This window comes from Hirundo rustica, chromosome 22 (genome assembly GCF_015227805.2).
Source record: "Hirundo rustica isolate bHirRus1 chromosome 22, bHirRus1.pri.v3, whole genome shotgun sequence".
Taxonomy (NCBI): Eukaryota; Metazoa; Chordata; class Aves; order Passeriformes; family Hirundinidae; genus Hirundo; species Hirundo rustica.
This window is the reverse complement of record NC_053471.1, coordinates 1,543,416-1,568,722: the sequence shown is the minus strand read 5'-3', so window position 1 is coordinate 1,568,722 and position 25,307 is coordinate 1,543,416. Positions and strand designations below refer to the sequence as shown.

At 56.3% G+C, this 25,307-nt stretch overlaps 1 protein-coding gene across 4 annotated transcripts in view; it reads right to left on the bottom strand.

The window, feature by feature from the left end:
- Positions 1-10,534: 10,534 nt before the first annotated feature.
- Positions 10,535-25,307, bottom strand: part of VWA5B1 (von Willebrand factor A domain containing 5B1) — a 29,160-nt gene continuing 14,387 nt past the window's right edge. For 3 of the 4 annotated variants that reach the window (XM_058423337.1, XM_040084747.2, XM_040084746.2), the window contains 13 exons: positions 24,724-24,926; positions 22,782-22,896; positions 21,132-21,317; positions 20,765-20,960; positions 19,595-19,788; positions 16,474-16,693; positions 15,985-16,302; positions 15,232-15,369; positions 14,548-14,676; positions 14,032-14,103; positions 13,615-13,684; positions 13,278-13,401; positions 10,535-13,060 (listed from right to left, as the gene is read on the bottom strand). In XM_058423337.1, the coding sequence (XP_058279320.1) occupies positions 12,362-13,060; positions 13,278-13,401; positions 13,615-13,684; positions 14,032-14,103; positions 14,548-14,676; positions 15,232-15,369; positions 15,985-16,302; positions 16,474-16,693; positions 19,595-19,788; positions 20,765-20,960; positions 21,132-21,317; positions 22,782-22,896; positions 24,724-24,926 (2,664 nt within the window). In that variant the 3' untranslated portion in view covers positions 10,535-12,361. Of the gene's footprint in view, positions 13,061-13,277; positions 13,402-13,614; positions 13,719-14,031; positions 14,104-14,547; positions 14,677-15,231; positions 15,370-15,984; positions 16,303-16,473; positions 16,694-19,594; positions 19,789-20,764; positions 20,961-21,131; positions 21,318-22,781; positions 22,897-24,723; positions 24,927-25,307 lie in introns of all 4 variants that reach the window. The other variant, XR_005703890.2, reaches the window with a different exon arrangement.

The following is a 25,307-nucleotide window of genomic DNA, read 5'->3' as shown; positions in this document are numbered from 1 at the left end:
GAAAAAAAAAAAAAAAAAATTATAAATGCGGATCTGCCGTGTTTTCCCACGGGCTGCCGGGGCCCAGCGCCGTGAGCATCCCTCCCTGACCACCCAAACAATCCCAAAATAACTCAGGAAAAAACCTCCCCACTCTGTGCCACAGACCCCTGTTCGTGCTGAATAACTAATTGTAATTCATATTTATTTGCGGGATTTTTTTGTTTGTTTGTTTGATGGGAGAACGCTTCAGGGGCGCAGATTTAATGGAAAAATTCAACGTTGGTTCCTGAGAGTGGCTGTTGGGGATGGGGAATAAAAGGTGGCTTCCCCTTCGCTGGCGGGAAAAGCTTTGGGAAATGGGAATTTTCGTTCTAGTGTTGCCTCTCTTCCCCCCAAAACCCAAACCCTGGTGTCAAAAAATGCCATTATCCCTTCTGCCCATGCCACCGAGGGCACCAGCCAACCTTTGTGCCCGGGCAACAGGAATATTATCATGGATGGGAAACGGGTCCAGGGGTGGGTTTTTATTGCCAAGAAAATCACACATTGTTGTAAAAGCAGGATGCTGCTGAGCTGGGATTTGTGCAGGATGTCCTGGGGGGCAGATGGATTAATTTGGGGTGGCACAAGGAGCTGGTATCCCATTTTTGGGGTGTGAAAGCTGCACAACACTCCCCTCCCTGCCACCTTTGCTATTTATTGCTCCATTTTAAACCCACTCGGCCTCTCCCACATCCAGGGGATGATGAGGAGCTTTGCTAAATTGCTCCCTTGAGAAATCCCCAATTATTTTCATGTTTTTCCCCCAGCAAGTTCAGCTCCGAGGTCGCTGCTGTCTGGGTTGGACTCAGCACACACGGTTTTGGCCCCAGGATTTTCTATGCTGGGGGACCTGCTGCACCTCCAGAGCACGAAGGGAGGGTTTTTTTTCTCCCAAACTCATGGGTTTTGCCCCAGTCAGCATCTGGGGGCAAGGCCAGGGCTCTGGGAGAGCAGACACAGCCCAAGGAGCAAAGCATCCCACATGTGCTGGGGACTCAGCGCTTGGGAGCTCGTTAGACACAAAACCATGGGCTGGAAGCAGCGTTGGGTTCATTAAGTTTACCAAAACTCCCCTTTTTTTGCTTAAAACCCTGACTTATGGGTCTGCCAAACCCAATTTCCCACTTCATTCCATACATCAAAAGAGCTCTGAGCGCTCAAACCACCCTGAAACCCCGATCCATCCATGGGGGCTCCGAGGATGGGGCGCAGGCACAGCCCCGGGATCCCCCCCAAAAAACACCTGGAAGCCCGGGAGAGGCCGGCAATGAACCAGAGAAGGCCTGAAGCCAGAGGGGGAAGGGAGGCTGAAAGAAGAGGAGATTCTGCTAAATTATAAACCGCTCTTTTATATGCATTTTTCATGCACGGCGCATAAATAATGGAGCAGGAGAGCCCGGCGAGCCGGCGCACGGGAGGGTGCGGGATGGAGGGGAGAGGGATTCCAGAGGGATGGGTGGGGAAAGATGCGCCCGAGAGACCAAGCCGGGCATCCCGCACGGCCGGGAGATGGTATTCTGAAGGAGGATTTAAGGATTAAGCTGGCCCCGGGGCAGGAGTTTATTGCATACATTATTTAACAGATGGCCCAACGCAGGCGGCGGCTGCCTACGGTCTCCCCGGTGACCTTGGCTGGGAGATGCCGGAGCTCGGAAGGGAGCCTGGTGCCATCACCACGCTCCGGTTACAGGGATCAGAGGGAAAAAAAAAAACAAAAAAAAACAAAAAACCAAACCCCAGGAGCCAGCACCCAGCAGCTCCAGAGCCAAATCCCCATGGAAACCGCAAAAATCCCCACCCAACCCTGCCCATATGGGCTGCTTGTTTTGGCAGGGGTGGGGAAAAAAAAATAAAAAAAAAAGAGAGGAAAAAAATAAAATGTATAGAAAAGAGCTCTCTGAGGTTTATTTAGCGGAGGAAACTCGGCACCTTTGGAAGAGGTGGACGAGAGAGGTGCAAAGGTCCTCAGTGACACCCAGAGCATTTGTGAAATCCCACTGCCATGCCCAAGCACACGCTTTAATCCCGTTTTCCCAGGGATTTTTGGCGCTGGGGGAAGGTGCTAACGCAGCTGCTCCTGCAGCAAAGCCGACCCTGACCGCTCACACGCAGAACCTGGGTGTTCCTTTATTCCCCTCTAAAGCTGCTCGGCTTCCACAGGATTTAAGGCATCGGCCCCTGGAAGCCCCCCCCAGCAGGATGCCAGTCCTGGGGGGCGCTCAGAGCAATGGACAAGGATTTTGGGGCTGGATCAGCGTCCCCACTGTTCATTTCCCACATCACCTAGACAGGAACTCCGAAAAACAAACCAAACTTGAGGGCAGTGTGTTGCAGCCAGGGCAGAGCAGGGCAGGGGGAGTGGGTGAGTCCCCCAAAGCTCTTCCCAAAAGGACGTCCATGAAGCAACTGCCCAAAATAAAGATTCTCTCTCTCTCTTTTTTTTTTTTTTTTTCTTTTTTCTTTTTTCTTTCCCCTCCTCCATCAAAACTAGGGCATGTTAAACTAGGCCAGCACTCCTAAAGTAATTTATTTATCGTGGAGGGGGGAGAGAGGAAGGGCAGCATGGGCTGCAGAAGGGGATTCTCCGTCCTGCCCCCAAATGCCATGGGTTTGGGGGATAAAATGGGTCAGTTCTTCCCTCTTGCCTTGTTGGGAAATCACAACTGCTCAGAAGGAAGCAGCTTTAGTGACCTTTGGTGGAGAAGACACAAAAATGGTCACTTTAACAGTATCAAACCCTTTTTGATCCATTTGCTCGGCTGTTTCCACCGCTGGGGTTCGTGTTCTGTACTGTGGCATTTGACAGAAAATACTCTTTGGGAAAACGAAAAATTGAAAAAGACGTGAAAGAAATGTTACCCTCCTTAAAAACTTGGTGGGGGGGGGGGTTCCCCTGCTTTTTAACACAGGAATGAGAAAAACCCAATGAATGCCCAAAAATCTCTCCATCCAATCCATCCCTGCCAGGGAATGGGGCCGGCCAAGAGGGATTTGGGATGCAGCACCATCCTGCTGGATGCTCCCCCATCAGTCACGGCCTTGGAGCTTTTTTGGGAGCTTTACCTCTGGGTCTCCCCATGGGAAGAGTGGTTCCTGGTGGGATGGGGCCCCAGTGTTGCTTGTTGGGGGGCTGCATGTCCCCCTTCCCTGGGATCTTTGTCCCACAGCCACTAGAGGCCACTGAGGCTCTGTGCTCCCGGCTGATTCACTCCGGCAGGACATTTGGACTCTCATTGGCACCTCCAAAATCCTCAAACGGGCGAATCCACAGAGGCAGCAAGCCTGGGGAAAGGCAGGGCACAGCAGGGTTGTCTCTGAGCCCTGCTGGTGTCCCGGGACCCCACGGGGAACAGGGGAACGTTCCCCAAATCTGGTCAAGCCACTCAACTGCCCAGACCTGTGCTGAGCACGAGCAGGAATTCCGTGTGTCCTACCCGAAGCCAAACATCTCCAGAAGACAGGGAAAGGCTGCCCCAGGCTCAGCATCCTTCCTGGGCTCATCAGGAATTGTACGGAGGGGTCCAAGGACGCTCCCATGATGTGGAATTCCTTACCTTGGGAATATTCTGCGAGGAAATCCCTAAATCCCTGCTGCTGCCGCTGCCCCGGGGAGCCCGGGAGCGGAGCTTCCTGCCTCCCCAGGCTCCTCATTTTCATGTTGCCTGGAGTTATAGGATGTTCTAAACAGCCCTTCCCACTTAGGAGGGAAACATCAGACATCTTCATTTACACGCCGCTCCAGGTGTCAAACTGTTGCATGACAATAACAAGTGGGAGACACCTCACCCAAAAAAAAAAAAAACAAACCAAAACCGAGAGAAGTTCCAGCAGCAGCAGATGCTCAGGTAAAACCCAAACCTGAGAACAGCACCAGGCTCTGCAACCTGGCCAAAGCCCTCCCAGAGAAACAGTCAGTGTTTGGGAGAGGGATTGTATTTTGGGGGGGAGGTTGGGATGTCTGTGCTGCCTCACATTTGGGTATTTTCAGATCCTCGGTGGGCAGGTGAGAATGGCCACTGCCTTCCCAGGGCTGCCCCAGTCCCCAGCCTCGCTGGCTTTGGAAGAAGATCCCCTGCCACAGATTTTTCCAAGACAATTCCTCCCCTGAGTTTCAGCAGGATGTGCCTGTGGTAGCAATTGCCCCGGTGAATTCCTGTTGGTGATGCAACACCAGGAACATGAAGGAATATGAAGAATATTGGGCTCCTCTCCATGCTACCTCAATTATTAATATATATAGTAATACATTATATAATGCTATATGATATTATGTAATGTATATGGTATTATATAATATATACAATAATATAGATATCATTTTTGCAGAGGTAAGTGTGACACCTGCACGAGCCCTTCCCTCTGCAAGGATCCCACCCTGCTCCCCCTTTCCCACGGGCAAAGACGAGCAAAGTGGGAACATCCCAGAGTCCCCGGAGCTTTGTGTGCATGACTCGAAGCATCAGCCCCTTCTCGGGGTTGGGGTGGGGGGGGGGGGGAAATGAAAGAAAATAAAGGAAAATAACCAAACCACAAAAATAAATCCCCAAACGGGCCCATGTGACACAGCACTCCGAAATACCCGGCGGTGAGTCACGGGTGTGGAGATGGGGCTGATCCAGCTCTGACTCAGCCCGGGCAGCCGGTGCAGCCTGTTTGTGTCCCCCCCCCCACTCCTTCCACAACTCCTGTTTCCCATTTTTGCTCCAAACCTGCTCAAATGGAAATAAATACTCTGTGACTAAGAGACACGTGGTGGGGCTCAGCCCTCAGCAGCCCCGTCAAGCCCCCCGAATTCCTGATGATTCCACGAGGGCTGGACACACCAGTGTCCCGCAAAAGCCAGGCCTGGGGACCTTGGAAGTGTTGCAAGTGTTTTTTAAAATGTGTGCTTTAGGAGGAAACACACACACACACACACACACAGAGGAGGTTCTTGCTGATGCCGCGGCGAGGAAGCACTTGGGATTTTCCAGCCAGTTCTAATTAATTAGTATATTCTCAGCTTAGCATGGTTTTAAACATGAAGCACCGATTCCCGTCGGTCACAGGCAAGGGAAGCCGACAGAGCAGAGCACGCCCGGGGCGGGGTGAGGCCTCGTTCTGGGGCAGCACAGCGGAGGGCAGGGGGTGCCGGTGGAGCTGGGACGAGACTCAGTTCCCACCTGGGTGCAGTCCAGTCCCAGCCCTTTCCAAGCCACAGCAGCCCACAACATCCCCAGAGGGGTGGAAAACTGCCAGGGATGGCTGGGTTCGGAGGAGGTGCCTTAGGAAAGCTGCCCTTGGGTTATTCCCACTGGATCCAGCCAAATGGGAACACCTTACAGCTGGGTTTAACCCCCCACGGCGGGTTGATCCCAGCCTCATCCCGGGCTGAAGCACCATCCCTGCACTGCAGGATGAGCGAAGGGAGAAGGCAGGATCAGGATGAGACCCCGGCAGCATCCTCAGCATCCATAACCAGTTTCCATAGCAACAGGTTGGGGCCCAGATCGGCAGCGGGTGCTGGGAAGCAGGAACGAGGAGGGAGCTCGGGGGGACCCCACGAGCAGCAGAAAAATAGGGTTTGGTACAGAAATCACTTTGCACCTCGGGAGGCAGGGGAGGCTGAGCTCTGGGGGCTGTGGCTCAGCACAAACCCTCCGGGACAGCCCTTTCAGGGAGACTGGGGAGCTGCCCCCATCCCATCCCATCCCATCCTATCCCATCCCATCCCATCCCATCCCATCCCATCCCATCCCATCCCATCCCATCCCATCCCATCCCATCCCATCCCATCCCATCCCATCCCATCCCATGGATCCCATCCCATCCCATCCCATGGATCCCATCCCACCACCCCTGCCCGGCACGGATCCCTGTCAGCCCATTCCAGGTGTATCAACATTCCCAGTTTGATTCCCCGCTGGGAAGCCGGGAGCTGTGCCACACCCTTCCCTGGCTCTAGCCAACGAGAGCCCAGAGCATCCATCCTACAGCCCTGAACGCCGGGAAAAACGGGCACCTGGGGAGCGATCCGGAGGGAGAGCACGGATCGGGATGCTCCAGAGGGAGAGCACGGATTGGGATGCCCCGGAGGGAGAGCACGGATTGGGATGCCCCGGAGGGAGAGCACGGATTGGGATGCTCCGGAGGGAGAGCACGGATTGGGATGCTCCGGAGGGAGAGCACGGATTGGGATGCCCCGGAGGGAGAGCACGGATCGGGATGCTCCGGAGGGAGAGCCCGCGTTGGGATGCTCCGGAGGGAGAGCACGGATTGGGATGCCCCGGAGGGAGAGCACGGATTGGGATGCTCCGGGGTGCGGCTGCCGGCGGGGCCTCGCCCCACCCCGCGGCAGTGCCCCGCCCGCGGCTCTGTTACACAAGGCTCCCGGCGCTTGCATAAGCGGCAGCAGCGTGGAGAGCTCGAGGAGAGAGGGAAAACGAGCAGGAACCGAGGCCCCGAAGCCGCGGGTTGGGGTGGGATCCGTGGCCAGAGTCCCTATCCCACAGGCGGGGTCTGGAGCAGAGCATCCTGCAGCCGCCCCTAAAGGAGGTGACACAAACCCCCGCAGCAGGACCGACCCCATCCCTTCACCGTCCTTGTAAGGAGACTGAAAACAGCAGGAATTCAGCCCTTAACAGCTGTAAAAAGGCTGCTGGGTCCCCCCAAGCCAGCGAGCAGCCTGCACACCAGCCCTATGGCATCCCACCTTCACCTCCTGCCACTTCCCGGCCTGGAATTTGGGTTAGTCCCAGGGGAAGAATATTTTCTTAAAGCCTTTTAACCAAGCAAGTGCTGGGGAAGAATCTGGCAGGGCTTGGGCTCCTGGGGAGCCTCTGTGGAGCAGGAGAGCTGAGGGTGAGCATCAGCCCTCGGCTCCCAGTCCAGCCCTTGGGGAAATAAGCAGTGCCTTCAAACCAGCACCACATCAGCACCCAGGCGTGCCTTTGGCGACCTCCTGGTAGCTTGGCACAGGGCAGCTCACCCTAAAACGCGTTGTTCGTGCCCTAAAACAGGTTGTTTGTGCCCTAAAATGCGTTGTTTCTGCCCTAAAACCCATTGTTTGTGCCCTAAAATGCGTTGTTTCTGCCCTAAAACCCATTGTTTGTGCCCTAAAACACGTTGATAGTGCCCTAAAACACATTGATAGTGCCCTAAAACCTGTTGTTCATGCCCTAAAACGTGTTGGTTTTGCCCTAAAACGTGTTGTTCATGCCCTAAACCCCATTGTTCGTGCCCTAAACCCCATTGTTCATGCCCTAAAAAGTGTTGTTCGTGCCCTAAAATCCATTGTTCATGCCCTAAAACGTGTTGTTCGTGCCCTAAAACGCGTTCTTTCTGCCCACTGCAGTGCTTGGGATTTGGCGCAGCTCCACGGCTGTCAATGAGCACGTGGCCAGAGAGGGTTGTAAGGACCTGCAATGGGAACCAAGTCACCTTTCCCAAGGGATTCACACCCTTTGCAGGTTTCCTTTCCAGGATTCCCCGGTGCTGTGCCCGCTGCGCTGGGGCTGATGTTTCGACTCCAGCTCCTTCCTACTCCACACGCTCTCACTGCCCACACCCCTCGTTCTCCTGCCTTGTACAAAGGAAGGATTAAAAACCACAACAAAAACTCTCATTTAATGAGCAGGGAAGGCCACAGGCCTCTAGCTTGGCTTTTTAAACACGAGCTATATCATATCTGTGTCCTGAGGAGGTTTAATGATTTTAACAATTGAAAGGAACCCCCCCCCAAGAGGCTGAACATGGGGGGCACGAGCACCTGCAGGACTCCTGTGCACCCCAGCCCGGCACGAACTTCCCATGGCAAAGGAAACTTTACAGCTACAGGCGACACAGAAAGAGAAAACCAGAAAAGGTCATTGCAGCAAGAGGGGCCGATTCTCCTGATTTAAATACGACCCCCAAAACCCACACTGCAAAGCCACAGGCACACCCAGAGCTGAAGCAAACACTCACCGGTGACCCTTGGGAGGTGATGCTGCTTCCTCGTGGGCAAGGGGGAAAAAAAAATCCCATCCTCCTTCTTTATACAGGGAATGATTTTATGGGGACAGCAGCCACCCCAAAGGCACAGCACTGGGACAACCAGCTCACTGGCAGGGTCAGGTACCCCAGCTCTGCACCCATCCCTCCTCTGAGACACCCTCCAAACCTCATCCTCGAGCCTTCTATTGCCTTCAGGATGAACAAATCCCAAAATCCCAACGCCCAGGGGAGAGGGAACGGCACAAAAAGGCACAAAACCCCAGGTGCTTTAGAGAGCTCCCAGCCTCGAGGTGAGCATCCAACCGTCTGATTCCCACCAAAACCCATTGTTGAGGTGATTCTCAGCAGAGGGCACCTGTGGATCCCCAGAGTCCCCCCCCCCCGGAGTCTGCGCTGCGCTGGGGTGAAGCAGAGCTGCGGGAGGCAGCGAGGGCGACGTGTGAAACCGTGGGGCGGCCGGCAGCTATTTCTGCTCCGTGTCAGCACCCACTGACAGCACCACCCTGGGAAGGCAGCGAAGCTCCAGGCAGCTTTGTTTTTTTTTTTTCTTTCGTTCCGAGCGAAATTCACCTGCACGCCATCTGCGCTTCCACGCTAACCCCCAGCGTGGCGAGGTGAGGAGCTCGCTGGTTCCGGGTGCAAATCTGGGGGGCTCGGGGTCGAAGCGAGCTGCTAGCAGCCTTCACTTCTTCATTTAGGCTCCCAAAATTCCCTCTTATCTGATGGGCAGAAGCTTTCACAAATCCCTTCTCCTTCCTTCTGCTCAGGGTCACTCTTTTATTCCCCTTAATTTCTCGGGACTCGGAGCGAGACCCAGGCAAATGCAACTGGTTGTGTAACGTTTTGCTCAAAAAGCTTCTTAAACAGTCACATATTTCTATTGGATTTCCCTTGCCCTTCACTGCTGATTACTGCAGTATTTATATATAAATAGAAGCTGTCTTCCCCATAATCTGCTTGTTTCTCCTAATTAACTCAGGGCTGCTCTCCTTGGACTGCTCAACCATTCGGTTTTGGGGGTGCCGGCACCTGGTGGCACTCAGTGAACCCAAATCTGCCGAATTTCTGCTGAAATTGCTTTTTTGGCTGGTTTTGAAGGAGCAAACCCCTCCTTTCCAAACTTTATGTACTCGGTATCTGCTCCATCCTCCCAACCCCCAGCTCGGGGAAGCGCTCAAACATGATTTCTCCATCTTCCTCCCTCCTCACAAAACTTTCCCCTAATTCAAGGAACGTCTCGATTTGATAATTATTTTAATCATTATTACTCATCTTTCTCCTTTATCCCCCCCCCCCCCCCCCCTTTCAAAACTTCGTCCTGGGCCTGTCAATCACTTTAATAGCTGTTTACAACCTATCATCAAGTCTTGCATAACATCCACATGACTTCGCTCAGATGCCTCCGACACCCAAAAGCTGCCCCTGGGCTCTATTTCAGGAGTGACGGAGCCCACGGCACCAACTGGCTGCATCCCCCGCCGGCGTGCCCGGGGTCCTGGGATGGGGAAAATCAAAGAGAATTCAAGCCCGAAGCAAAACTATTTTGTAGTTAACACAAGACAGCCCCGCGCTGCTCCCCGGTGCAGGATTTGGGGGTGAGGGTTCCTTCGGTGGGCTCAGACCCCCTCCCCAGCATCGCGGGTGGATTTTGCGTCCATTTGGAGAGATGAGGAGCTAAAGCACCTCGGGGGTGTTGCGGCTGCAGCGCGGCCTCTGACACACCCCCCTCCCCGTTCTCCTCACAGCGCTGGGGCACACGCACACCGAACACGGCAAATTCCGTTCGAAATGTGGTTTTCTAGCAGTTTTCCACCCCGCGGCATCGCCCGTGGGCGGAGGGCTGGCGGGGGCCGGGGCAGAGGCGCAATCTGTGCGGGAACGGCTGCCAGCCCTTTTCCTTCGGCAGGCGATGCCTGGGTTCTGGGGAGAAGGGGGGGGGACACACACGACGGCTCTTTTTTAAGCTCTCCCGTCCTCCCCCTCTCCCTCCGGTTTCGTAACCCTTCAAAGCACGAAAAGGCTCCTCCGGTTCCCGGCTAATGAGCCCCTGCGGAGGAGGAGAAGTTCGGCAGGAAAATCTCCCCAGCCGCGGGTGCGATGGGGCGAAGGGGACACGGAGAGGTCTCTGCCACAACCCCAATTTGGCCGCTTCTATCCCCAAAACTCCCTTTTTGGGCACGAAGCTGCCCCAGGGGTGGGACGTCTCTCCCTCCCCGCGCAAATATTTATTTACACAGAATAAAGGGGGTTATTTATTAAGCCGCGGCTGACAGCTGTGTTCAAACTAATTTCTCTTAATAAGGCACTCGCGGTCACCGCGGTAACGGCACCGCAGCGCCCTTCTTTCGGGAAAATACTTAATGGGGTGAAAATCCCCCTGGGTGCAAAGAGGATGCTCTGAGAGGGCCTCTGGAGACACCAACCCCTTCTTGGGAGATCTGCTCCGTCCTCGGAGATGGAGGCCAGAGGGAGGAAATCGGGCCAGGAGAGTCTGGTTTTTGGGATATATGTACAGATACAGAGGTGACCAAAAACAGGAGGGAATCCGAGGGGGTCCGTGTTTGCCAAGGGGGAAATAAGGGATGGCAGAGCTCCTGCTTTGGATTGGAAAACACAATGACTGCTTTATTAATACCTGTAATTGCGACACTAATTAAGGAAGGTGCGGGATGAAGGCAGGGTTTCTGCGTCCTTGCACTGACCGAGGTGACGGGTTAAACCGTGCAAAGGCAGCAGAAGATTTCTCGGCTCCATCTCTGTCTCAGAGAATGATCAAACCCAATTTCCCCTGGTTTTTTAAAATCCTGGATCCATCAGTTCACCAAACGCTGTGCAATCCAGGGTTTGCAAAACCCAGCTCCCCAAAACCTGAGGGAGGTTCCTTATCCCCTCTGAAACCCAGACCTAAACTCACACACTAAATCATGACGGGGTTTTTTTGGGGGGGGGCATTTTAGCGAACGCAGCGCTCCAACCAGCCGGGGCGGCCCCAGGGAAACCCACCGAGAACCCACCCCGAAACAAAGGACTCGCACTGGGAAGCAGAGCAGGCTGTGGTTTACTGGGACAACAACACTTCTGCAACAACAGAGAACACGACAGCGCCGAGGCAAACCTGCAGCACCCGCAGCACCGCTGAGCACTGCCGCACCGGGGACCTGCAGAGGGATGCCTGCAGCTCTGGGGGCCTCAGAGGGGTGACATCGAAGCAGAGACTGGAGGATGCTCGAGGTTCCGGGGAACCCAGAGAGCTGACACTGAGAGCAGAGGCCAGAAGGAAGCTCCTGGAGACCCCAGAGAGGTGAAACCAGAGCGGGGACAAGAGGGATGATCCTGGGGACCCCGGAGAGGCCACACTGAGAGATGGTCCTGGGGACCTTGGTGAGGTGACACCAGAGCACAGACCGGAGGGGTGCTCACGGTTCCCAGCACTGGTTTCCCTCCTGTGTCACCCCCAGACACACAGACACGAGACAGAAGCCTGCTGGGACAGGCAAGGCTGCTACATGCCTACAAGAGAGGGAGCAAAAGGCAGCAGGGTCTGGATGGGCTCCAGGGGCATCGCAGCCACGCTGGGGACAGCGGCAGGAAATTCCCTCCAGAGGCACTTGATCCTTCAGTCTTGGGCACCCTGGCTCCGCCTGTGAAGCTCCAAAGGCACGCATTGGCTGCAAGGGATCTCACAAACTCCTGCTGGGATTGCAGAGGGCCCGAGGGAGCCCAGCACCGTGTGGATGTGGTGGGGTTTGGTCCCAGCCTCCAACCGGCCCAGCTTGTTTGTGTGTGGCTGGGCTCGATCCACCTGGCTGTGACAGCGGGGCTGCTCTTCACTCGGTCATTCCCAGCCCAGATCCCCTCTGATCCATGAGCTGAGCACATTGCCTGAGCTTTGCCTTCTCTGAAAGCCACCTGAGATGGCAGGAGCCAGGCAGGAGCCTCAGGGAAGCAGGGGTTGGGGGCTGAGGGGCTGCGGTGGGGGCTTGGCAGTGATTCAGGGCTGGGAAGAGGCATCTAAGCAAGGACAGGGCAAAGTGGAGCAGGCCACAAGATCTGCTCTGGAAACTGGGCTGGGACCAGAAGAAACCAGGACCAGGAGGGAACTGCCGTAGCTGGAAGTGCTGCTCCAGCTGAAAATAAAAAGCATCTGCTGCAGGCAGGTTCCCTTCCAGGGCAAAATCCCAACTGGCCACGTGCAGGCTTTTGGCCAAGCTGCTGTTTGCAGGGTTTGCTCTAATAAACACGCACATCCCTGCAGCAGAGGAGCTGAGCTCCTCGGAGGCATTCCCTTAAGGATGGATCCCTGCTCCTGTGCCCTCGCTAACCTGCCCAAGCCTCCCTCCTCCTCCTCCTCCTCCTCCTCCTCTTACACGCTGCCTGGGTTGTAGCACAGCAGGTTGAACTCCAGGTTTTCATCCCAGTGACGGAGCAGCACAAAGAGCTGCTGAGCTGCGGCTTTCACGGCGGCCAGGCTGGATCCCTCGGGGAAGCGCTGCCCGCCCAGCCACAGGCTGGCTTTGGCAGCCACCAGCTCCCACTCGATGAAGTAGGAAGCCGAGCTGTGCTCCAGCCAGGCCAAGGCCACGGCCGTGGCCCAGAGCATCCCCTCGGGCTCCGCCTGCCGCTGCAGCTCCGCGTCCAAGAGCGAAGCCTGGAGCTCGGAGCCGTGGGCGTCCCAGCCCCGGCACTCTGCCGGGGAGGAGAAGCTGCGGATGGCGATGGCCGGCTCCTCCCGGGCTTTCAGCGCTCTGGAGATGCTCTCGGCCGCGCTGCCCGACGAGTGCCGAGGGCGGCCGGCGTCCTCCAGCGCCGCTCCCTGAGCGATGCCTCCGGTGCTGGGACCCTTCCCCTGCCCACTGGGGACCAGCAGCCGCTGCCTGGAGTTCGGGGCTTTGTGCTCCGGGGAGGAAGCGTTCTTCTTGGTGCTGTAGGAGCCAGAAGGGCTGAGGGACAGGCGGTGGCAGGCGAAGGGCGATGTCCACTTCAGCTTCTCCATGGGGATGTTGACGGCGTCACAGAAGGCCGAATTGAGAAGGAAGGCGCCGCAGGCCAGCTGCAGGGACACCTGCAAGGGTTGGAGGGCGCAAAGGGAAGCTCTGGCACGCCAGCCGCTGGTGGGCAGCTCAGGAACAAGGCATGTATGGATGAAAGAGCTCTCCAGCCCTAAGCAGCTCACTGGGCATGGTTGTCAGAGAGAGCAGGAGGAAGGTTTGGGGGGATCCTCCTCTGCTCCCCTGCAGTGACCACACAACCCCAACAAGACCCAGGGAGGAGCTGCTCACCAGGGGAAGGTAGTCCACGCTCTCACTGTCACCCTCAGAGCCGGCTTCGCTCCCCCTGCTCGGAGATTTACTCATGAAGCCTTTGGCAGCTCGGAGCAGCAGCATGGTTTTATTGAGGGTCAGCCTGTGAAAGGATGAAAAGGTGCCTGTGACCTCTGTGCTCATCCTGACACCCACCCTCCCCTCCAAAACCACCCCAGCTCCCCAGACACTGGCACCACGCTCAGTCCCAGCTCCAATCCTTGCGGGTCCCTCCTCTGCCCCTGGCTTGTGTTCACATCTCCACGCAGGTGAAAGGCACCTGCTGAGGTCAGAGGAAGGCAGAGCTGGCTCGTACCTGGCAGCAAAGAGCCTCTCGATGGATTTCTGGGCTTCTGCAGAGGAAGCAGACAGGCTGTGGAGCAGCCCTGGGGAGAGACACGGCGCTGGAGTTACAAGGTGCTGCAGGGGAGCAGAAGGGAGCAGGGTCAAGGTCCCGGGACGTGGGCTTGTGGGGCTGCTGAATCTTCACCCTTCCTCTCCCCTTGCCTCATTTTTCCTACGTGGATAATAAAATTCCCACACCTCTTAAAAATGCCACCAGGGGAGATTTATACCAAAAGCCACATCAGGTTGCACCCTTTGCACCTCAGAACGAGTCAGGCCCTCCGCTCACAATCCTAGATTTAGGTCATGAATTTTTATAAATTTCCCCAAAACTCAGCAGAAGCCCAAACCACAGAGCTGCAGCACGGGCCAGCAGCTCTTTCCCTACCTTCAGGGGCTCGGCAGCGCTCCCAGGCAGATGAGGACGGGGTGCTGGAGGGTGAGGGGCTGCTCTCAGCATCTGCAACCGAGGAACCACATCAGCAATGGCACCCAGCCAAAAGCAGCCCCTTCCCTCCCGTGGCACAATGGGGTTAACGAGCTCCGGCTCTGACAGCGCCAGACGAGGTCCAGTCCAACTCCTCTTCATTAGTGGAGGATTTGGTGACAAGAGAGCGTCTCACATCCCCCCTGCCTCTAACTACACCCACTTCGTCCTCCGTGCTATCCGCGGTACAGCTGCCAATTAACGTCCGAGCGCTGTCAGCAGCACGACCGGAGCTCTCAGGGTTTCGGGGGAAGCTGAAGCTTCCCGGCCATTTAGGGAGATGAGCCCCAGCCTGACACGTGTCTGATGAGCACCATGTGCAAAGGGGAAGGCTGAATTTTAAAAGACCAGAGGAAATGCCCCAAGCCACTGAGATCTCTAACGCCAGGAGGGAGATGAAGCCCCAGGGAATCTTACTCATGCTGTAAAATCCGTAGTCTCCATTCTGGCCACACGCTGACTGAGGACGTCCAGGGGAAGAGCCACGGTGTCTTCTGTTTCCTGAACTCTTCTGTTTCCGCTGGTTGCCTGGCTTGGATTTTGCCCCTTGGCACGAGAGGAGAGAATGGCCGGTGTTAGAGAGGGGCTGGCACACGCACGACGGCAATGAAAGCGCAGAATGAGCTTGGTCAGGAACTGGAGTGACAGGACAGGGAAGAACGGCTTCAAACTGGAAAGGAGTAGGTTTAGATGGGCTATTGGAAAGAAATATGAGGGTGGGGAGGCCCTGGCACACTGCCCAGAGCAGCTGTGGCTGCCCCTGGATCCCTGGAAGTGTCCAAGGCCAGGGTGGACAGGGCTTGGAGCAGCCTGGGACAGTGGAGGTGGTGGCAGGGGGTGGAATGGGATGAGCTTTAAGGTCTCTTCCAACCCAAAACGTGATGTGATTCTGTGGTCATCTCTGGGCATCCAGACCTCAGAGGAGACCTTTTCCCTGGCTGTGGGAAGAGGTTCTTGCCACCAAGAGCTTGGCCACGGCCTTGGGTACGGATCTGGTGCCAGATTGCGCTGTGGTTTCATGGGGTTTGCCCCGAGAGAAGTTTCCCAGGGACGCTTTCCCTGCCAGGACAAGGTCCCACACCCGTGCCAGCCCCACGCTACCTGTGTGTGTGTACTGGACCAGCGTGGGCAGGTAGGAGCTGGTGCTCAGGTCCACGGGCACGAACGCCGTGTACTTGCTGATGACGTTGCAGGACTTGCTGGTGTGGACAGCGTTGAGCTGGAACCGCCGCCCAGACCCTGCCGCGGGAGGGACGGCGGGGTCAGAGTCCCCCGTGGGGTCCCCCACCCCTCACACCCAGCTCCCAGAGCCACCTCCACGCTTGGGGATCCATGCCCAGCTGGAGTTGTGTCCCTGTTTCCCTCTAATCTCTGCCTACGGCTACTCCTGCTGCTATTTTACAAGCCCAGGTGCACGTCGTGGGGGACAGGGTTGACACGGCCCGGGGACATCTGTGGTCCAGGGCAGCGATGTGTGGCTGCTGCTGGAGTTGGATGCCACTTCCCAGCTCCGAGTGACCAACTCCTCAAATATAACTGTGCTCCCTCATGCATGAAGCAGAGGAATCACAGAATCGTGGGGCATCCTGAGTCAGAAGGGACCCTCAAGGATCGAGTCCAACCTGCTCCTGAGGAGCGGGAAGGAACATGAGCTTGGGAATGATCACGTGCAGCACGGCTGCAGAAGCAGAAGAGCACGGGGCAGCTGAAGGGGGCTGTTATTTGGGAGCTGCGTGAGACATTCCCCAATATTTCGCCACCAGCAGCTTTTGTTTTGGCTCCAGAGGCTGCTGAGACCGCTGGAAAGCCTTCCCGAGGCTGGGCAGGGTCTGCCTGCAGCCAGCTGTGCATTACCATGCTCGATTTCACACTCCCTCTCCGCGAGCTGCTCGAAATCCTGGATGAGTGACTTGGCTGCCAGGTGGTGGAAGGTCTCGCTCCACAGGTCTGTGTCACCATCCTCCCGGCTCTGCCGCTCCTGGAACAGAGGGTGGATATCAAACGTGACTTCCCACTGCACGGGCTCGTTGTTCCTCAGCCCCTTCACCACGGCCTTGCAGAAGGTCCTGGGGGAGCGTGGGGAGCCGCAGGCAGCGCCGATATCCAGGTCCTGGGGCTCCCAGTCCGACGAGGTCTCTGTCTCAAAGGCGAGGGACGGATGCTGGGCGGACTCTGCAGAGAGGGGAGAGGAGGATCATTAATCACCTCCCCCGCGGAGCTGAATTCCCCACCGGCACCGCAAAACCGTAATTAATCCTCCCCGATTCTCCCACGGTGGTACGAGGTCACCAAACCCCAGCACGGACGGGCGAGGCTGGCCGCGCCTCCCCCTCTCCCTGTTACCCAGATCCCCGGGGCTCCGGCTGTCCGACGAGGAGCGCAGGCTCGTGATGGCATCGAGCGCTTCCAAGCCCCTGGCCGGGGTTTCCTGCGGCCCGTCGGGCAGCGCCGGGGAGCTGGCGTCGTGGCAGAAGGACACGCAGCTGCGCTGGAGCAGGGCCGGGCGCCGGGCGCCTGCGCCACGGATCCTGGTGGCAGAGCCAGGAGGGATGGCCGGGAGGGGCTGTGAGCAGAGCAGATGTTAGGGCTGGATCCGGCTGCAGGCAAGGGCACAGACCTGCTCTGTGCCCTCTGATCCATGCACAGACCTGCTCTGTGCCCTCTGATCCATGCACAGACCTGCTCTGTGCCCTCTGATCCATGCACAGACATGCTCTGTGCCCTCCGATCCATGCACAGACATGCTCTGTGCCCTCTGATCTATGCACAGACATGCTCTGTGCCCTCTGATCTATGCACAGACATGCTCTGTCCTCTCTGATCCTGTCTGGTCCTTGCTCAGACATGCTCTGTGCCCTCTGATCCATGCACAGACCTGCTCTGTGCCCTCTGATCCATGCACAGTCCTGCTCTGTGCCCTCTCATCCATGCACAGACATGCTCTGTGCCCTCTGATCTATGCATGGACCTGCTCTGTCCTCTCTGATCCTGTCTGGTCCTTGCTCAGACCTGCTCTGTCCCCTCTGATCCATGCACGGACCTGCTCTGTGCCCTCTGATCCCATCTGATCCATGCATGGACCTGCTCTGTGCCCTCTGATCCCATCTGATCCATGCATGGACCTGCTCTGTGCCCTCTGATCCCATCTGATCCATGCTCAGACCTGCTCTGTGCCCTCTGATCCCATCTGCTCCATGCATGGACCTGCTCTGTGCCCTCTGATCCCATCTGCTCCCTGCATGGACCTGCTCTGTGCCCTCTGATCCCATCTGATCCATGCATGGACCTGCTCTGTGCCCTCTGATCCCATCTGATCCATGCATGGACCTGCTCTGTGCCCTCTGATCCCATCTGCTCCATGCATGGACCTGCTCCTTTGTACCCTCTGATCCCATCTGCTCCCTGCCCGACCCCAGTGAGGGTTTCAATCACACAGGTCCTTCCCTCTGCTCATTCCCAGCTGGGATCTGTGCCCAGAGCTCTCCACCAGATCTCGGGGTGTCCCCAAGGGACCCTGGCCCCAGGGGATCCTTCCCCAGACACACAGAAGGTGAAATATGAGTTTCATCCCTCCAGACATTTTAATGACTTCACTTGGGAACTGAAGAAAAGAAGAGAGACAGAAAGATCAAGGACCAGTTGCTTAGTAACGAAAGGAGAGAGGCGCAGAGGATGGGAGAAAGGAATTTTTATCTTTTTATCTTTTTTTTTCCTCTCTCTCTCTCTCTTTTTTTTTTTTTTTTTTTTTTTTTTTTTTTAATGAGACTGCTCCCCCACTTTCAGGAGACATGAATCCCCCACTCCAGCACCTCTGGTCCCACATCCCACACAGATGCTCCCTCTCCGCAAGGTCTGGGTTTTACCCCTGTCCCTGGGGCTGTGGGAAGATCTGTCCAAAACAGACAGAGTGTTCCTCGGACATCACCAGCCAGAGGTGGTGGATGGAAGGATGCTCTCTCTGAGAGAGACAAGGATACGACCTCCACCACCACCACCTAAATTTTGCTGTCCTATGACACCACCAGCAAAACAGGCAGCTCCAGGCACGGTTTACCAAGCTAATATTGACACATCCTGCCAGACCCTTCCCGTTCCAAACCTGCTCCTTCTCCTGCCCGAGCTCTCCTCCCAGCCAGAGGAAGCCAGCTGGGAATGGAGCTGGGGGTTTGAGCTGCCTGTGGCTGGCACTGACCTTTCCTTCCCAGCATGGCAGGCGTGGAGATGAGCCGAAGACTTGGCTTCACACCCCTGAAAATGTCAAGCCCTGGGAGCTGGGAGAGCTGTTGGGAGCCCTGGCAGCAGGAGGGATAACAAAACCAGGCTGCATTTAATTAGGAGCAGGCTGCATGCTCTTAACCATTTACTGCCCTCCAGAAGGGAGTCAGTTCCACCCCTGCCCGCACGCCGAGGGCAGGAGGATGCTCTGGGGACATTCCCAGTACAGGGAACGCTGCCAGTGCCCCTAAACCCTGCTCCTTCTTGGTCACTGAGGCCGTTCACCATCCTCACTGCTGTAACCTGAGGGTAGAGGTCTCATCCCTCCCTCTGGAGCCCTGGCCCTGCTTTCCCCCTTTGCCCCCTCACCTCCCCTCCCACCCCTCGCCCAGTGAGGGGAAATGAAAGTCCCCGACCTCCCGCTCCAAGTTTCCATGGGAACACAAGCGCTGCTGGTCCTCCCAGCCCTGCAGATGCTGACTGCAGAGCAGAGCATCCCGACCATGCCAAGGACGAGAGGAAAGTATCCTTCCCACAGATCAGCTGAAAATTCTGCCCAAATTCCACCTGCAGCAGGCAGGGGACAAAACCCTGTCCAGATGTGCCATCACACAGGTTCACATCCCATCCCAGTGCTGTGGATCCAGCCGGGAATTCTGCTTTGGCACCGAATTCCTTTTCCCTGAAGTGCCACAGCCATGGGGAGAGTTTGAATCCTAAATTGTAGGGAGAGAAGAAGGACCAGAGGAGCAGCAAGGTGAAGCACAGGCCACTAAAGGGAGGGGGGAGCAGGGAAAAAAAGCAGGTTCCCATGGGGAGGGACCACTGTGGGATACCAGGACGGCACTCTGCTCCCAGCTTGGCTCATTTCCCCAGCATTTGTGATGTGCTGCAGAGTTATATCTATTATCTATTATCTGTTATCTATTATCTGTTATCTATTATCTATTATCTATTATCTATTATCTATTATCTATTATCTATTATCTATTATCTATTATCTATTATCTATTATCTACTATCTATTATCTATTATCTATTATCTATTATCTATTATCTATTATCTATTATCTATTATCTATTATCTATTATCTATTATCTATTATCCATTTATTTTCTATTTTCTATATTTTCTGTATCCTTATTTTAGCACTAGTGTGAGTCAGGCCCTTTCCCTCTTATCCACCTGATCTTTTCCTGCTTCTCCTCGCTGGTTCTCACTGCAGCCTCTCGGAGGGGGATCACCTACCTGGAAATCCACCTGCCAGGGCTCGGGGCTGAGCTGCTGCAGGTCCTGCAGCTGGGTTTTCCGGAGGGGGTTTTTCACCAGGGCTGTGCCAGGGTCGCTGGCGGTGGGCGCCTTCCTGCGAGGCTCGCGGTCGCAGATTTGGGTGGTGCTGTACGCCCGTCTCCTGGACAGAGCCTTCACGTCTGATCCCACTCCTGAACAACAGGAGAGGGGATCAGCTCTGCTCCGGGGTGGGATCAGCCAGCACCACTCCCCTGGGTCGCAGAGGGAGGCAGGGAGCCCTCCCCAGGGTCCTGCTGAAGCTCAGGGGGTCACACTCAGCCCAGCACAGCTTTAAGCAAAGCAAGGAGTCCACAAAAGGAAATAGAAACGCTCAAAATTCCTGGGGATGTCAAGAGAGCACGTTGGGAAGGTTTTGTGTGAGGAGTTTTCAACCATAAAAGAAAAAAAAAAGAAAAAAAAAAGAAAAAAAAAAAAGCCTGACTGCGTTTCCCCAAACGTCCCTGGAGAAGACAAAGGGTTTACTAATGAAATTTAATTAGTGCAGACACGCTCCTGTCAGAGCAAGACTAAAATTTGCCTTGGAAAGACACGATTTCTCATTGCTTTTGACAAGTTTGAGGGGATGCACAGTACAGCTCCTCTCGGAATAAAAGGGAAGAACATCCCGTGAGTAACAGAGGTTCCCCCAGCCCCGGGGTGCAACCGGCTGCTCTATGCCACGTGCTGCTGACACAAACACGCAGCCAGGCCGTGGTGGGGAGGAGTGACACCCTGGGGAGAGAGCTTGGGGTCCATTCCCCCCCTCTCCTGACTGGGAAGCTTCTCTGCAGGTACAGGGATGGTCTGGCAGAGCTCACTCCACTCCTCCCCGCACCGCTTGGGGAGCTGGTAAATAATGATGTGGCTAAAGCTGCTTTGAAAATCTCCAGGGAGCCCAGCTCACCAGGGCTTCCCTTGATGCCCTGACAGGTTTGGATAAAACATCCGAACCAAAGAGACTCGTTCAAGCCTCAGGAGATCTGTCATCTCTCCTGTAAACTCCTCCAGCTCTTTGCAGCTGGATACGTGTATAAATCAGGCAAAGAAAAAATTGGGGGGGGGCAATGACAGGAGCTTGATTAGAGAGACAGGGGCATCGCCCCCCGCATGTAGAGAGGAAAATCTGACCCGTGTCCGTGTCCGACTCTCCCCCAGGATCTCTGCCCACGCCCAGGTGGTCGGGGGAGCGCTCGGCGGGGCAGGAGCCCTCCGAGTCTCTGGAGTGGTTCCAGCTCTCCAAGCCTGCTGCCTCCTCTTGGGAGTGAAAGAAAACAGAGCTGCCCGACTCCTGGGAATGCATCATGCTGTAGCGCCGCCTCTTGTCCTGGGGGGAAGCACAGAGAGGTCCCACCACCCGCTGAGACAGGCTGCACCGGCATCCTCAGCCTCTCCGAACTCCCCATCACCTCCCTTAAGGACGCGGCTGGGAAGCGGGAGACACCCACCCTGACCACGCACAGAGCCCCTGCGCACCCCAGGAGCGCCGCGGACTCACGGATCTGGGGGTGGAGAGGTACGGGGAGGTGTCGCAGATGACACCGTAGCTGACCAGGCTGTCGCCAGGGAACAGGCAGCTGGTGCTGACGGGGGACACCAAGACCTCGGTGCTCTCAGGAAAGACCCACTCCACGGACACGTCGCTCAGGACCGGCGCCATCGCCTTCTTCAGCGACCTGATCATCTGCAAAGGGCACGGGGGAGAGGTGCAACACCAGCCGGACCCGGTGGGAGCCGTGGTGCATGTGCCGTGTGCCGCAGGGAAGGGGAATTTCCCCTCAAACAAAGCCATCGGCTGATTCCTGCCCTCTCCTGCCTCTCTGCTCCCTCTCAGTCTGCTCTGGTGCCCAGCCCAGCACCCCCATCTCCTTGGCACAGTTACGCTTGGCAGAGCTGGGTTAATGGTTGGTCTTTTCCAACCTAAATGGCTCCATGATCCCATGATTTTCTACCATGAGCAGATAGTGATGGAGCACAGGGGTGATCTCACACCTGCTGCCAGCCCAGAGCGGGGTGGGAGCTCACGGAGTGAGGGATCTTTCTCTGCTGTGAGGCAGCATCCCTCACTCCCCTCCAGCGCCCAGAAAACGCTGTCAGCCTTCGCTGGTCTGAGCCCCAGCCCCGAGCCCGGCACTCAAACGCTGGTATTTTTGGAACAGCTCGTTGCTGACACAAGCCACAGGCAGAGATCAGCGATGCTCTGCCAGTTACACGTGTGGAGAAGACCGATATCCGTGAATACCTCACGGACAAACCTCCCAGGGAGCCGTCTACACGAGCTTCCCCGCATGCCAAGGGAGCTGAACACCAGATTTAGAGACAGAACAGCTCAAATATTCCCTATTGTTCCCTGCTTTTTCACGGGCTTGGGAAGACACGCCAGGCTGTGTTTTATAAGGCCATTAATTGACGCCTCAGACTGCTGAAGGCACCGAGCTTGCAAAGCTCTTATTAATAGCTCTTATTAAACACCTCTCTCTTCCCTGTCTTTGCTTTTAATTTACATCAGAAATGTTGATGCCGCTCTGTCCTAGAGAGGTTTTTGTGTGCCCCAGGCTCCTGCAGAGGGTGGAGCTGCCGAACTCCTCCTTGAGAGATCAAGAAGGCAGGAGCTGGCTTTTTGGAGATATTTAGGAGCCAAAGACCCAGTTCTCTCTGGGTTTAGTCAAGCAGCGGGTGACAGGCTGGGCTCTGTGCATTTACCAGGGGACAGAGCCGTCCCTACACCGGATTTGAAGCAGAGGTTTTTACACTTCGTGGGGAGAGAGGGAACGGAGAGGCTTTAAAGTCAGCTTAACGAGCAAAGCCACCACAGCGCATTCCTCTCGCTCCAACCCCGAGCCCTTCTCGCCTGCGCAACGCCGGGGCTGAGCCCGACTTCTAAACTAATTGGCCGCTTCGAGGCCGGTCCCTCTTCCCTGGCAGAGCTGCCTTTGACACAGCTCCAGCCCCGGGGCGAGGGGAGCACACATCCCACTCGCTCCGGCCGGACCGGAGATGCTCCTCCATCCCCTCCCGCTCGCCCAGCTGCTGCCAGGGGGCTTGGGAAGGCAGGGCCAGGGTGGGGAATGGACCCGCTGGGAGCCTTCCCCTGGCCGAACCGGGGCTCGGTTACAGCCCCACGGGTGAGCCGGGAGCGGGGCTGTACCTTGGGCTGCAGCCTCTCGCCCTCGGCCAGGAACTCGGAGGCGCCTCTGGACACGGCAGCCAGACCCCGGAGCAGCCTCCTGCAGGCGTTGGGGCCGACGCCAAAGCTGTAGCACCTGCGAAGGGACGGGGAGAATGAGGATCCGAGGGAAAAGCCCCACGGAGCTCACAACACTCCCTTCAGGCAGAAACTCCCTCCGGATTTATCCCACTGCTATTCCCAGCGGAATAAACCAGCCCCTCTTCTGGGTGGCAGGAGGGTTGGGAACCTCCCAGCACCTAAAGGGGCTCCAAGAGAGCTGGAGAAGGACTTAGGACAAGGTCATGGAGTGCAAGGATGATGGGGGGCACAAGGGGAATGGCTTCCCACGACAGAGGGCAGAGTTAGGCTGGATATTGGGAAGAAATCCTTCCCTGTGAGGGTGGGCAGGCCCTGGCACAGGGTGCCCAGAGCAGCTGTGGCAGCCCCTGGATCCCTGGCAGTGCCCAAGGCCAGGCTGGATGGGGTCTGGAGCACCCTGGGCTGTGGAAGGAGTCCCTGCCCATGGCAGGGGGTGGAATGAGACGGGATTTAAGGTCCCTTTGAATCCAAACCATTCTGGGGTCCATGAACCGCCAGCCCCTCCTCTCAGCAGACCTCAAACCCCCTCCCCAAAGACGAGCCCTCAGCAGAGACACGCAGGGGTTCCCAGCAGGACCCCAAGCCTTCCTCTCCTCTGCAGACACAAACAAGCTGCTTTGCTCTCACTTCAGCTCTTTTCCCTGCCGGCTGCGGTCAATAGCACTAAACATCCAGCAATTATCTCTGCTTGCAACGAAAATAAACGTTTCCTCAAGGAAGGGCGATCAAGCCAAGTGAGACTGCTGCCCCCGACCCCCAGGTGTGTGAATCGGGATTTGGTTTGGGCTGAAGGCTGAAAGCCAAGCTGGAGCCCAGGCAGGGAGGGAGGGAGGTGCCAGGAAGCCAGGGGGATGGGGATGGGTGGGATGTGGCGTTCGGGCAGGGCAGCGGATCGCTGACAAAGAAAGCACGCTCAAGCTGCAAACTGCACTCTGCAAGATGCAAACTCGGGTTGCTGAGAAAGAAAGCATCTCCAAACTGCAAGATGCAAGCTGCATCTGCGCAACGAGCTTTTCTCTTGCAGGGTTTTAATCCTCAGCTGGCTGCAAGTACGAGGCCGGTTTCCCACCCCTCCTAAATAAGGCTCTGATCTTCTTTTAAGACTGGCCATGCCCAGGAATCTCCCTTCCAGGCTCACCCGAGACCGTGCTCCAGCTCTGATTGCATTTCACCCTCCCTGCAGCTCGGCAGGAGCGAGGGGTGGGATGGTGGGATCCCCTCTGCACCGGGAGACAATCAGACCTCTGTGCACTTACAAACCCACAGAGCAGCTTCCCTGATAGCCCCGGAGTCTGAGAGATGGAAGAGGAATCAGGATTTCTTGCATTTTTGTCTCATGTTTTGTGCCCCTTAAAGAGGCAGAGGAGAAACCAGAACAGCCTGTGATCAGGGCTGGGGAGCCAGGCTGGGAGCTCATGCACAAATTAGCTGCTTTTTACATTGCTGCCTTTCAGCATATTCAATTCCGCACAGCCCCATCCTGGAAGCAGCTGGGGCCAGCCCCAGATGTGCTTTAAAAAAAAAAAAAAAAAAAAAAATTAAAAAAAAAAAAAAAAAAAAAAGGCAAGGAAGATTGTTGGCGTGTCAATCTCTCCTAGCAGGAAGCATCAGCCGAGAGAGCTGTGAAGCTGTCAGCTCAATTATCCTCCTTTTGATTGTTTCAAAAAGCATCTGAACTTCTGGGATCCGTTCCAAATCCTTTGAGGCTCTCCCATGGCTCATGGCAGCAATCTCTCCTGCCTCTGCCTCCCAAGTGGGGACGTCAGTGAGATGGAGCTGTGCTCAGGGCACATCCCAGCCCCGCACGGGGGTGTGTCCGTACCTGGTGGCGCAGGAGTGGCCCCGCAGCAGTTCCAGAACCTTCCCGGTGTTGCTGACAGCCCCGCCCGTCAGCAGAAAGAGCAGCCGGGGGTGGCCCCTGTGGATGGGCTGGCGGGTGACCCACTTCAGCGGGGATAAGAGGTTGGTGCCGCCCATATCAGCCCGGATCCCCCCGATGCTGCGGCAGGCGATGGCCAGGCTCTCCTGCCCGTGGGAAGGGAGGAATTGTCAGCACTGGCACCCTCCGAGCACCGGGGAGAGCACAGGAGAGGCTGAGCGAGCTGAGGCTGTTCGTGCTGGTGAAGGGAAGGCTCTGGGAAGAACTTAAAGCTCCTTCCAGTGCCTAAAGGGGCTCCAAGAGAGCTGGAGAAGGACTTTGGGCAAGGGCCTGGAGTGACAGGACGAGGGGGAATGCCTTTAAGCTGAAAAAGGGCACGGTTACATTTGGTATTATAAGGACATTATTTATTTTAAGGGTGGGCAGGCCCTGGCACAGGGTGCCCAGAGCAGCTGTGGCTGCCCTTGGATCCCTGGCAGTGTCCCAGGCCAGGTTGGAGCACCCAGGGACAGTGGCAGGTGTCCCTG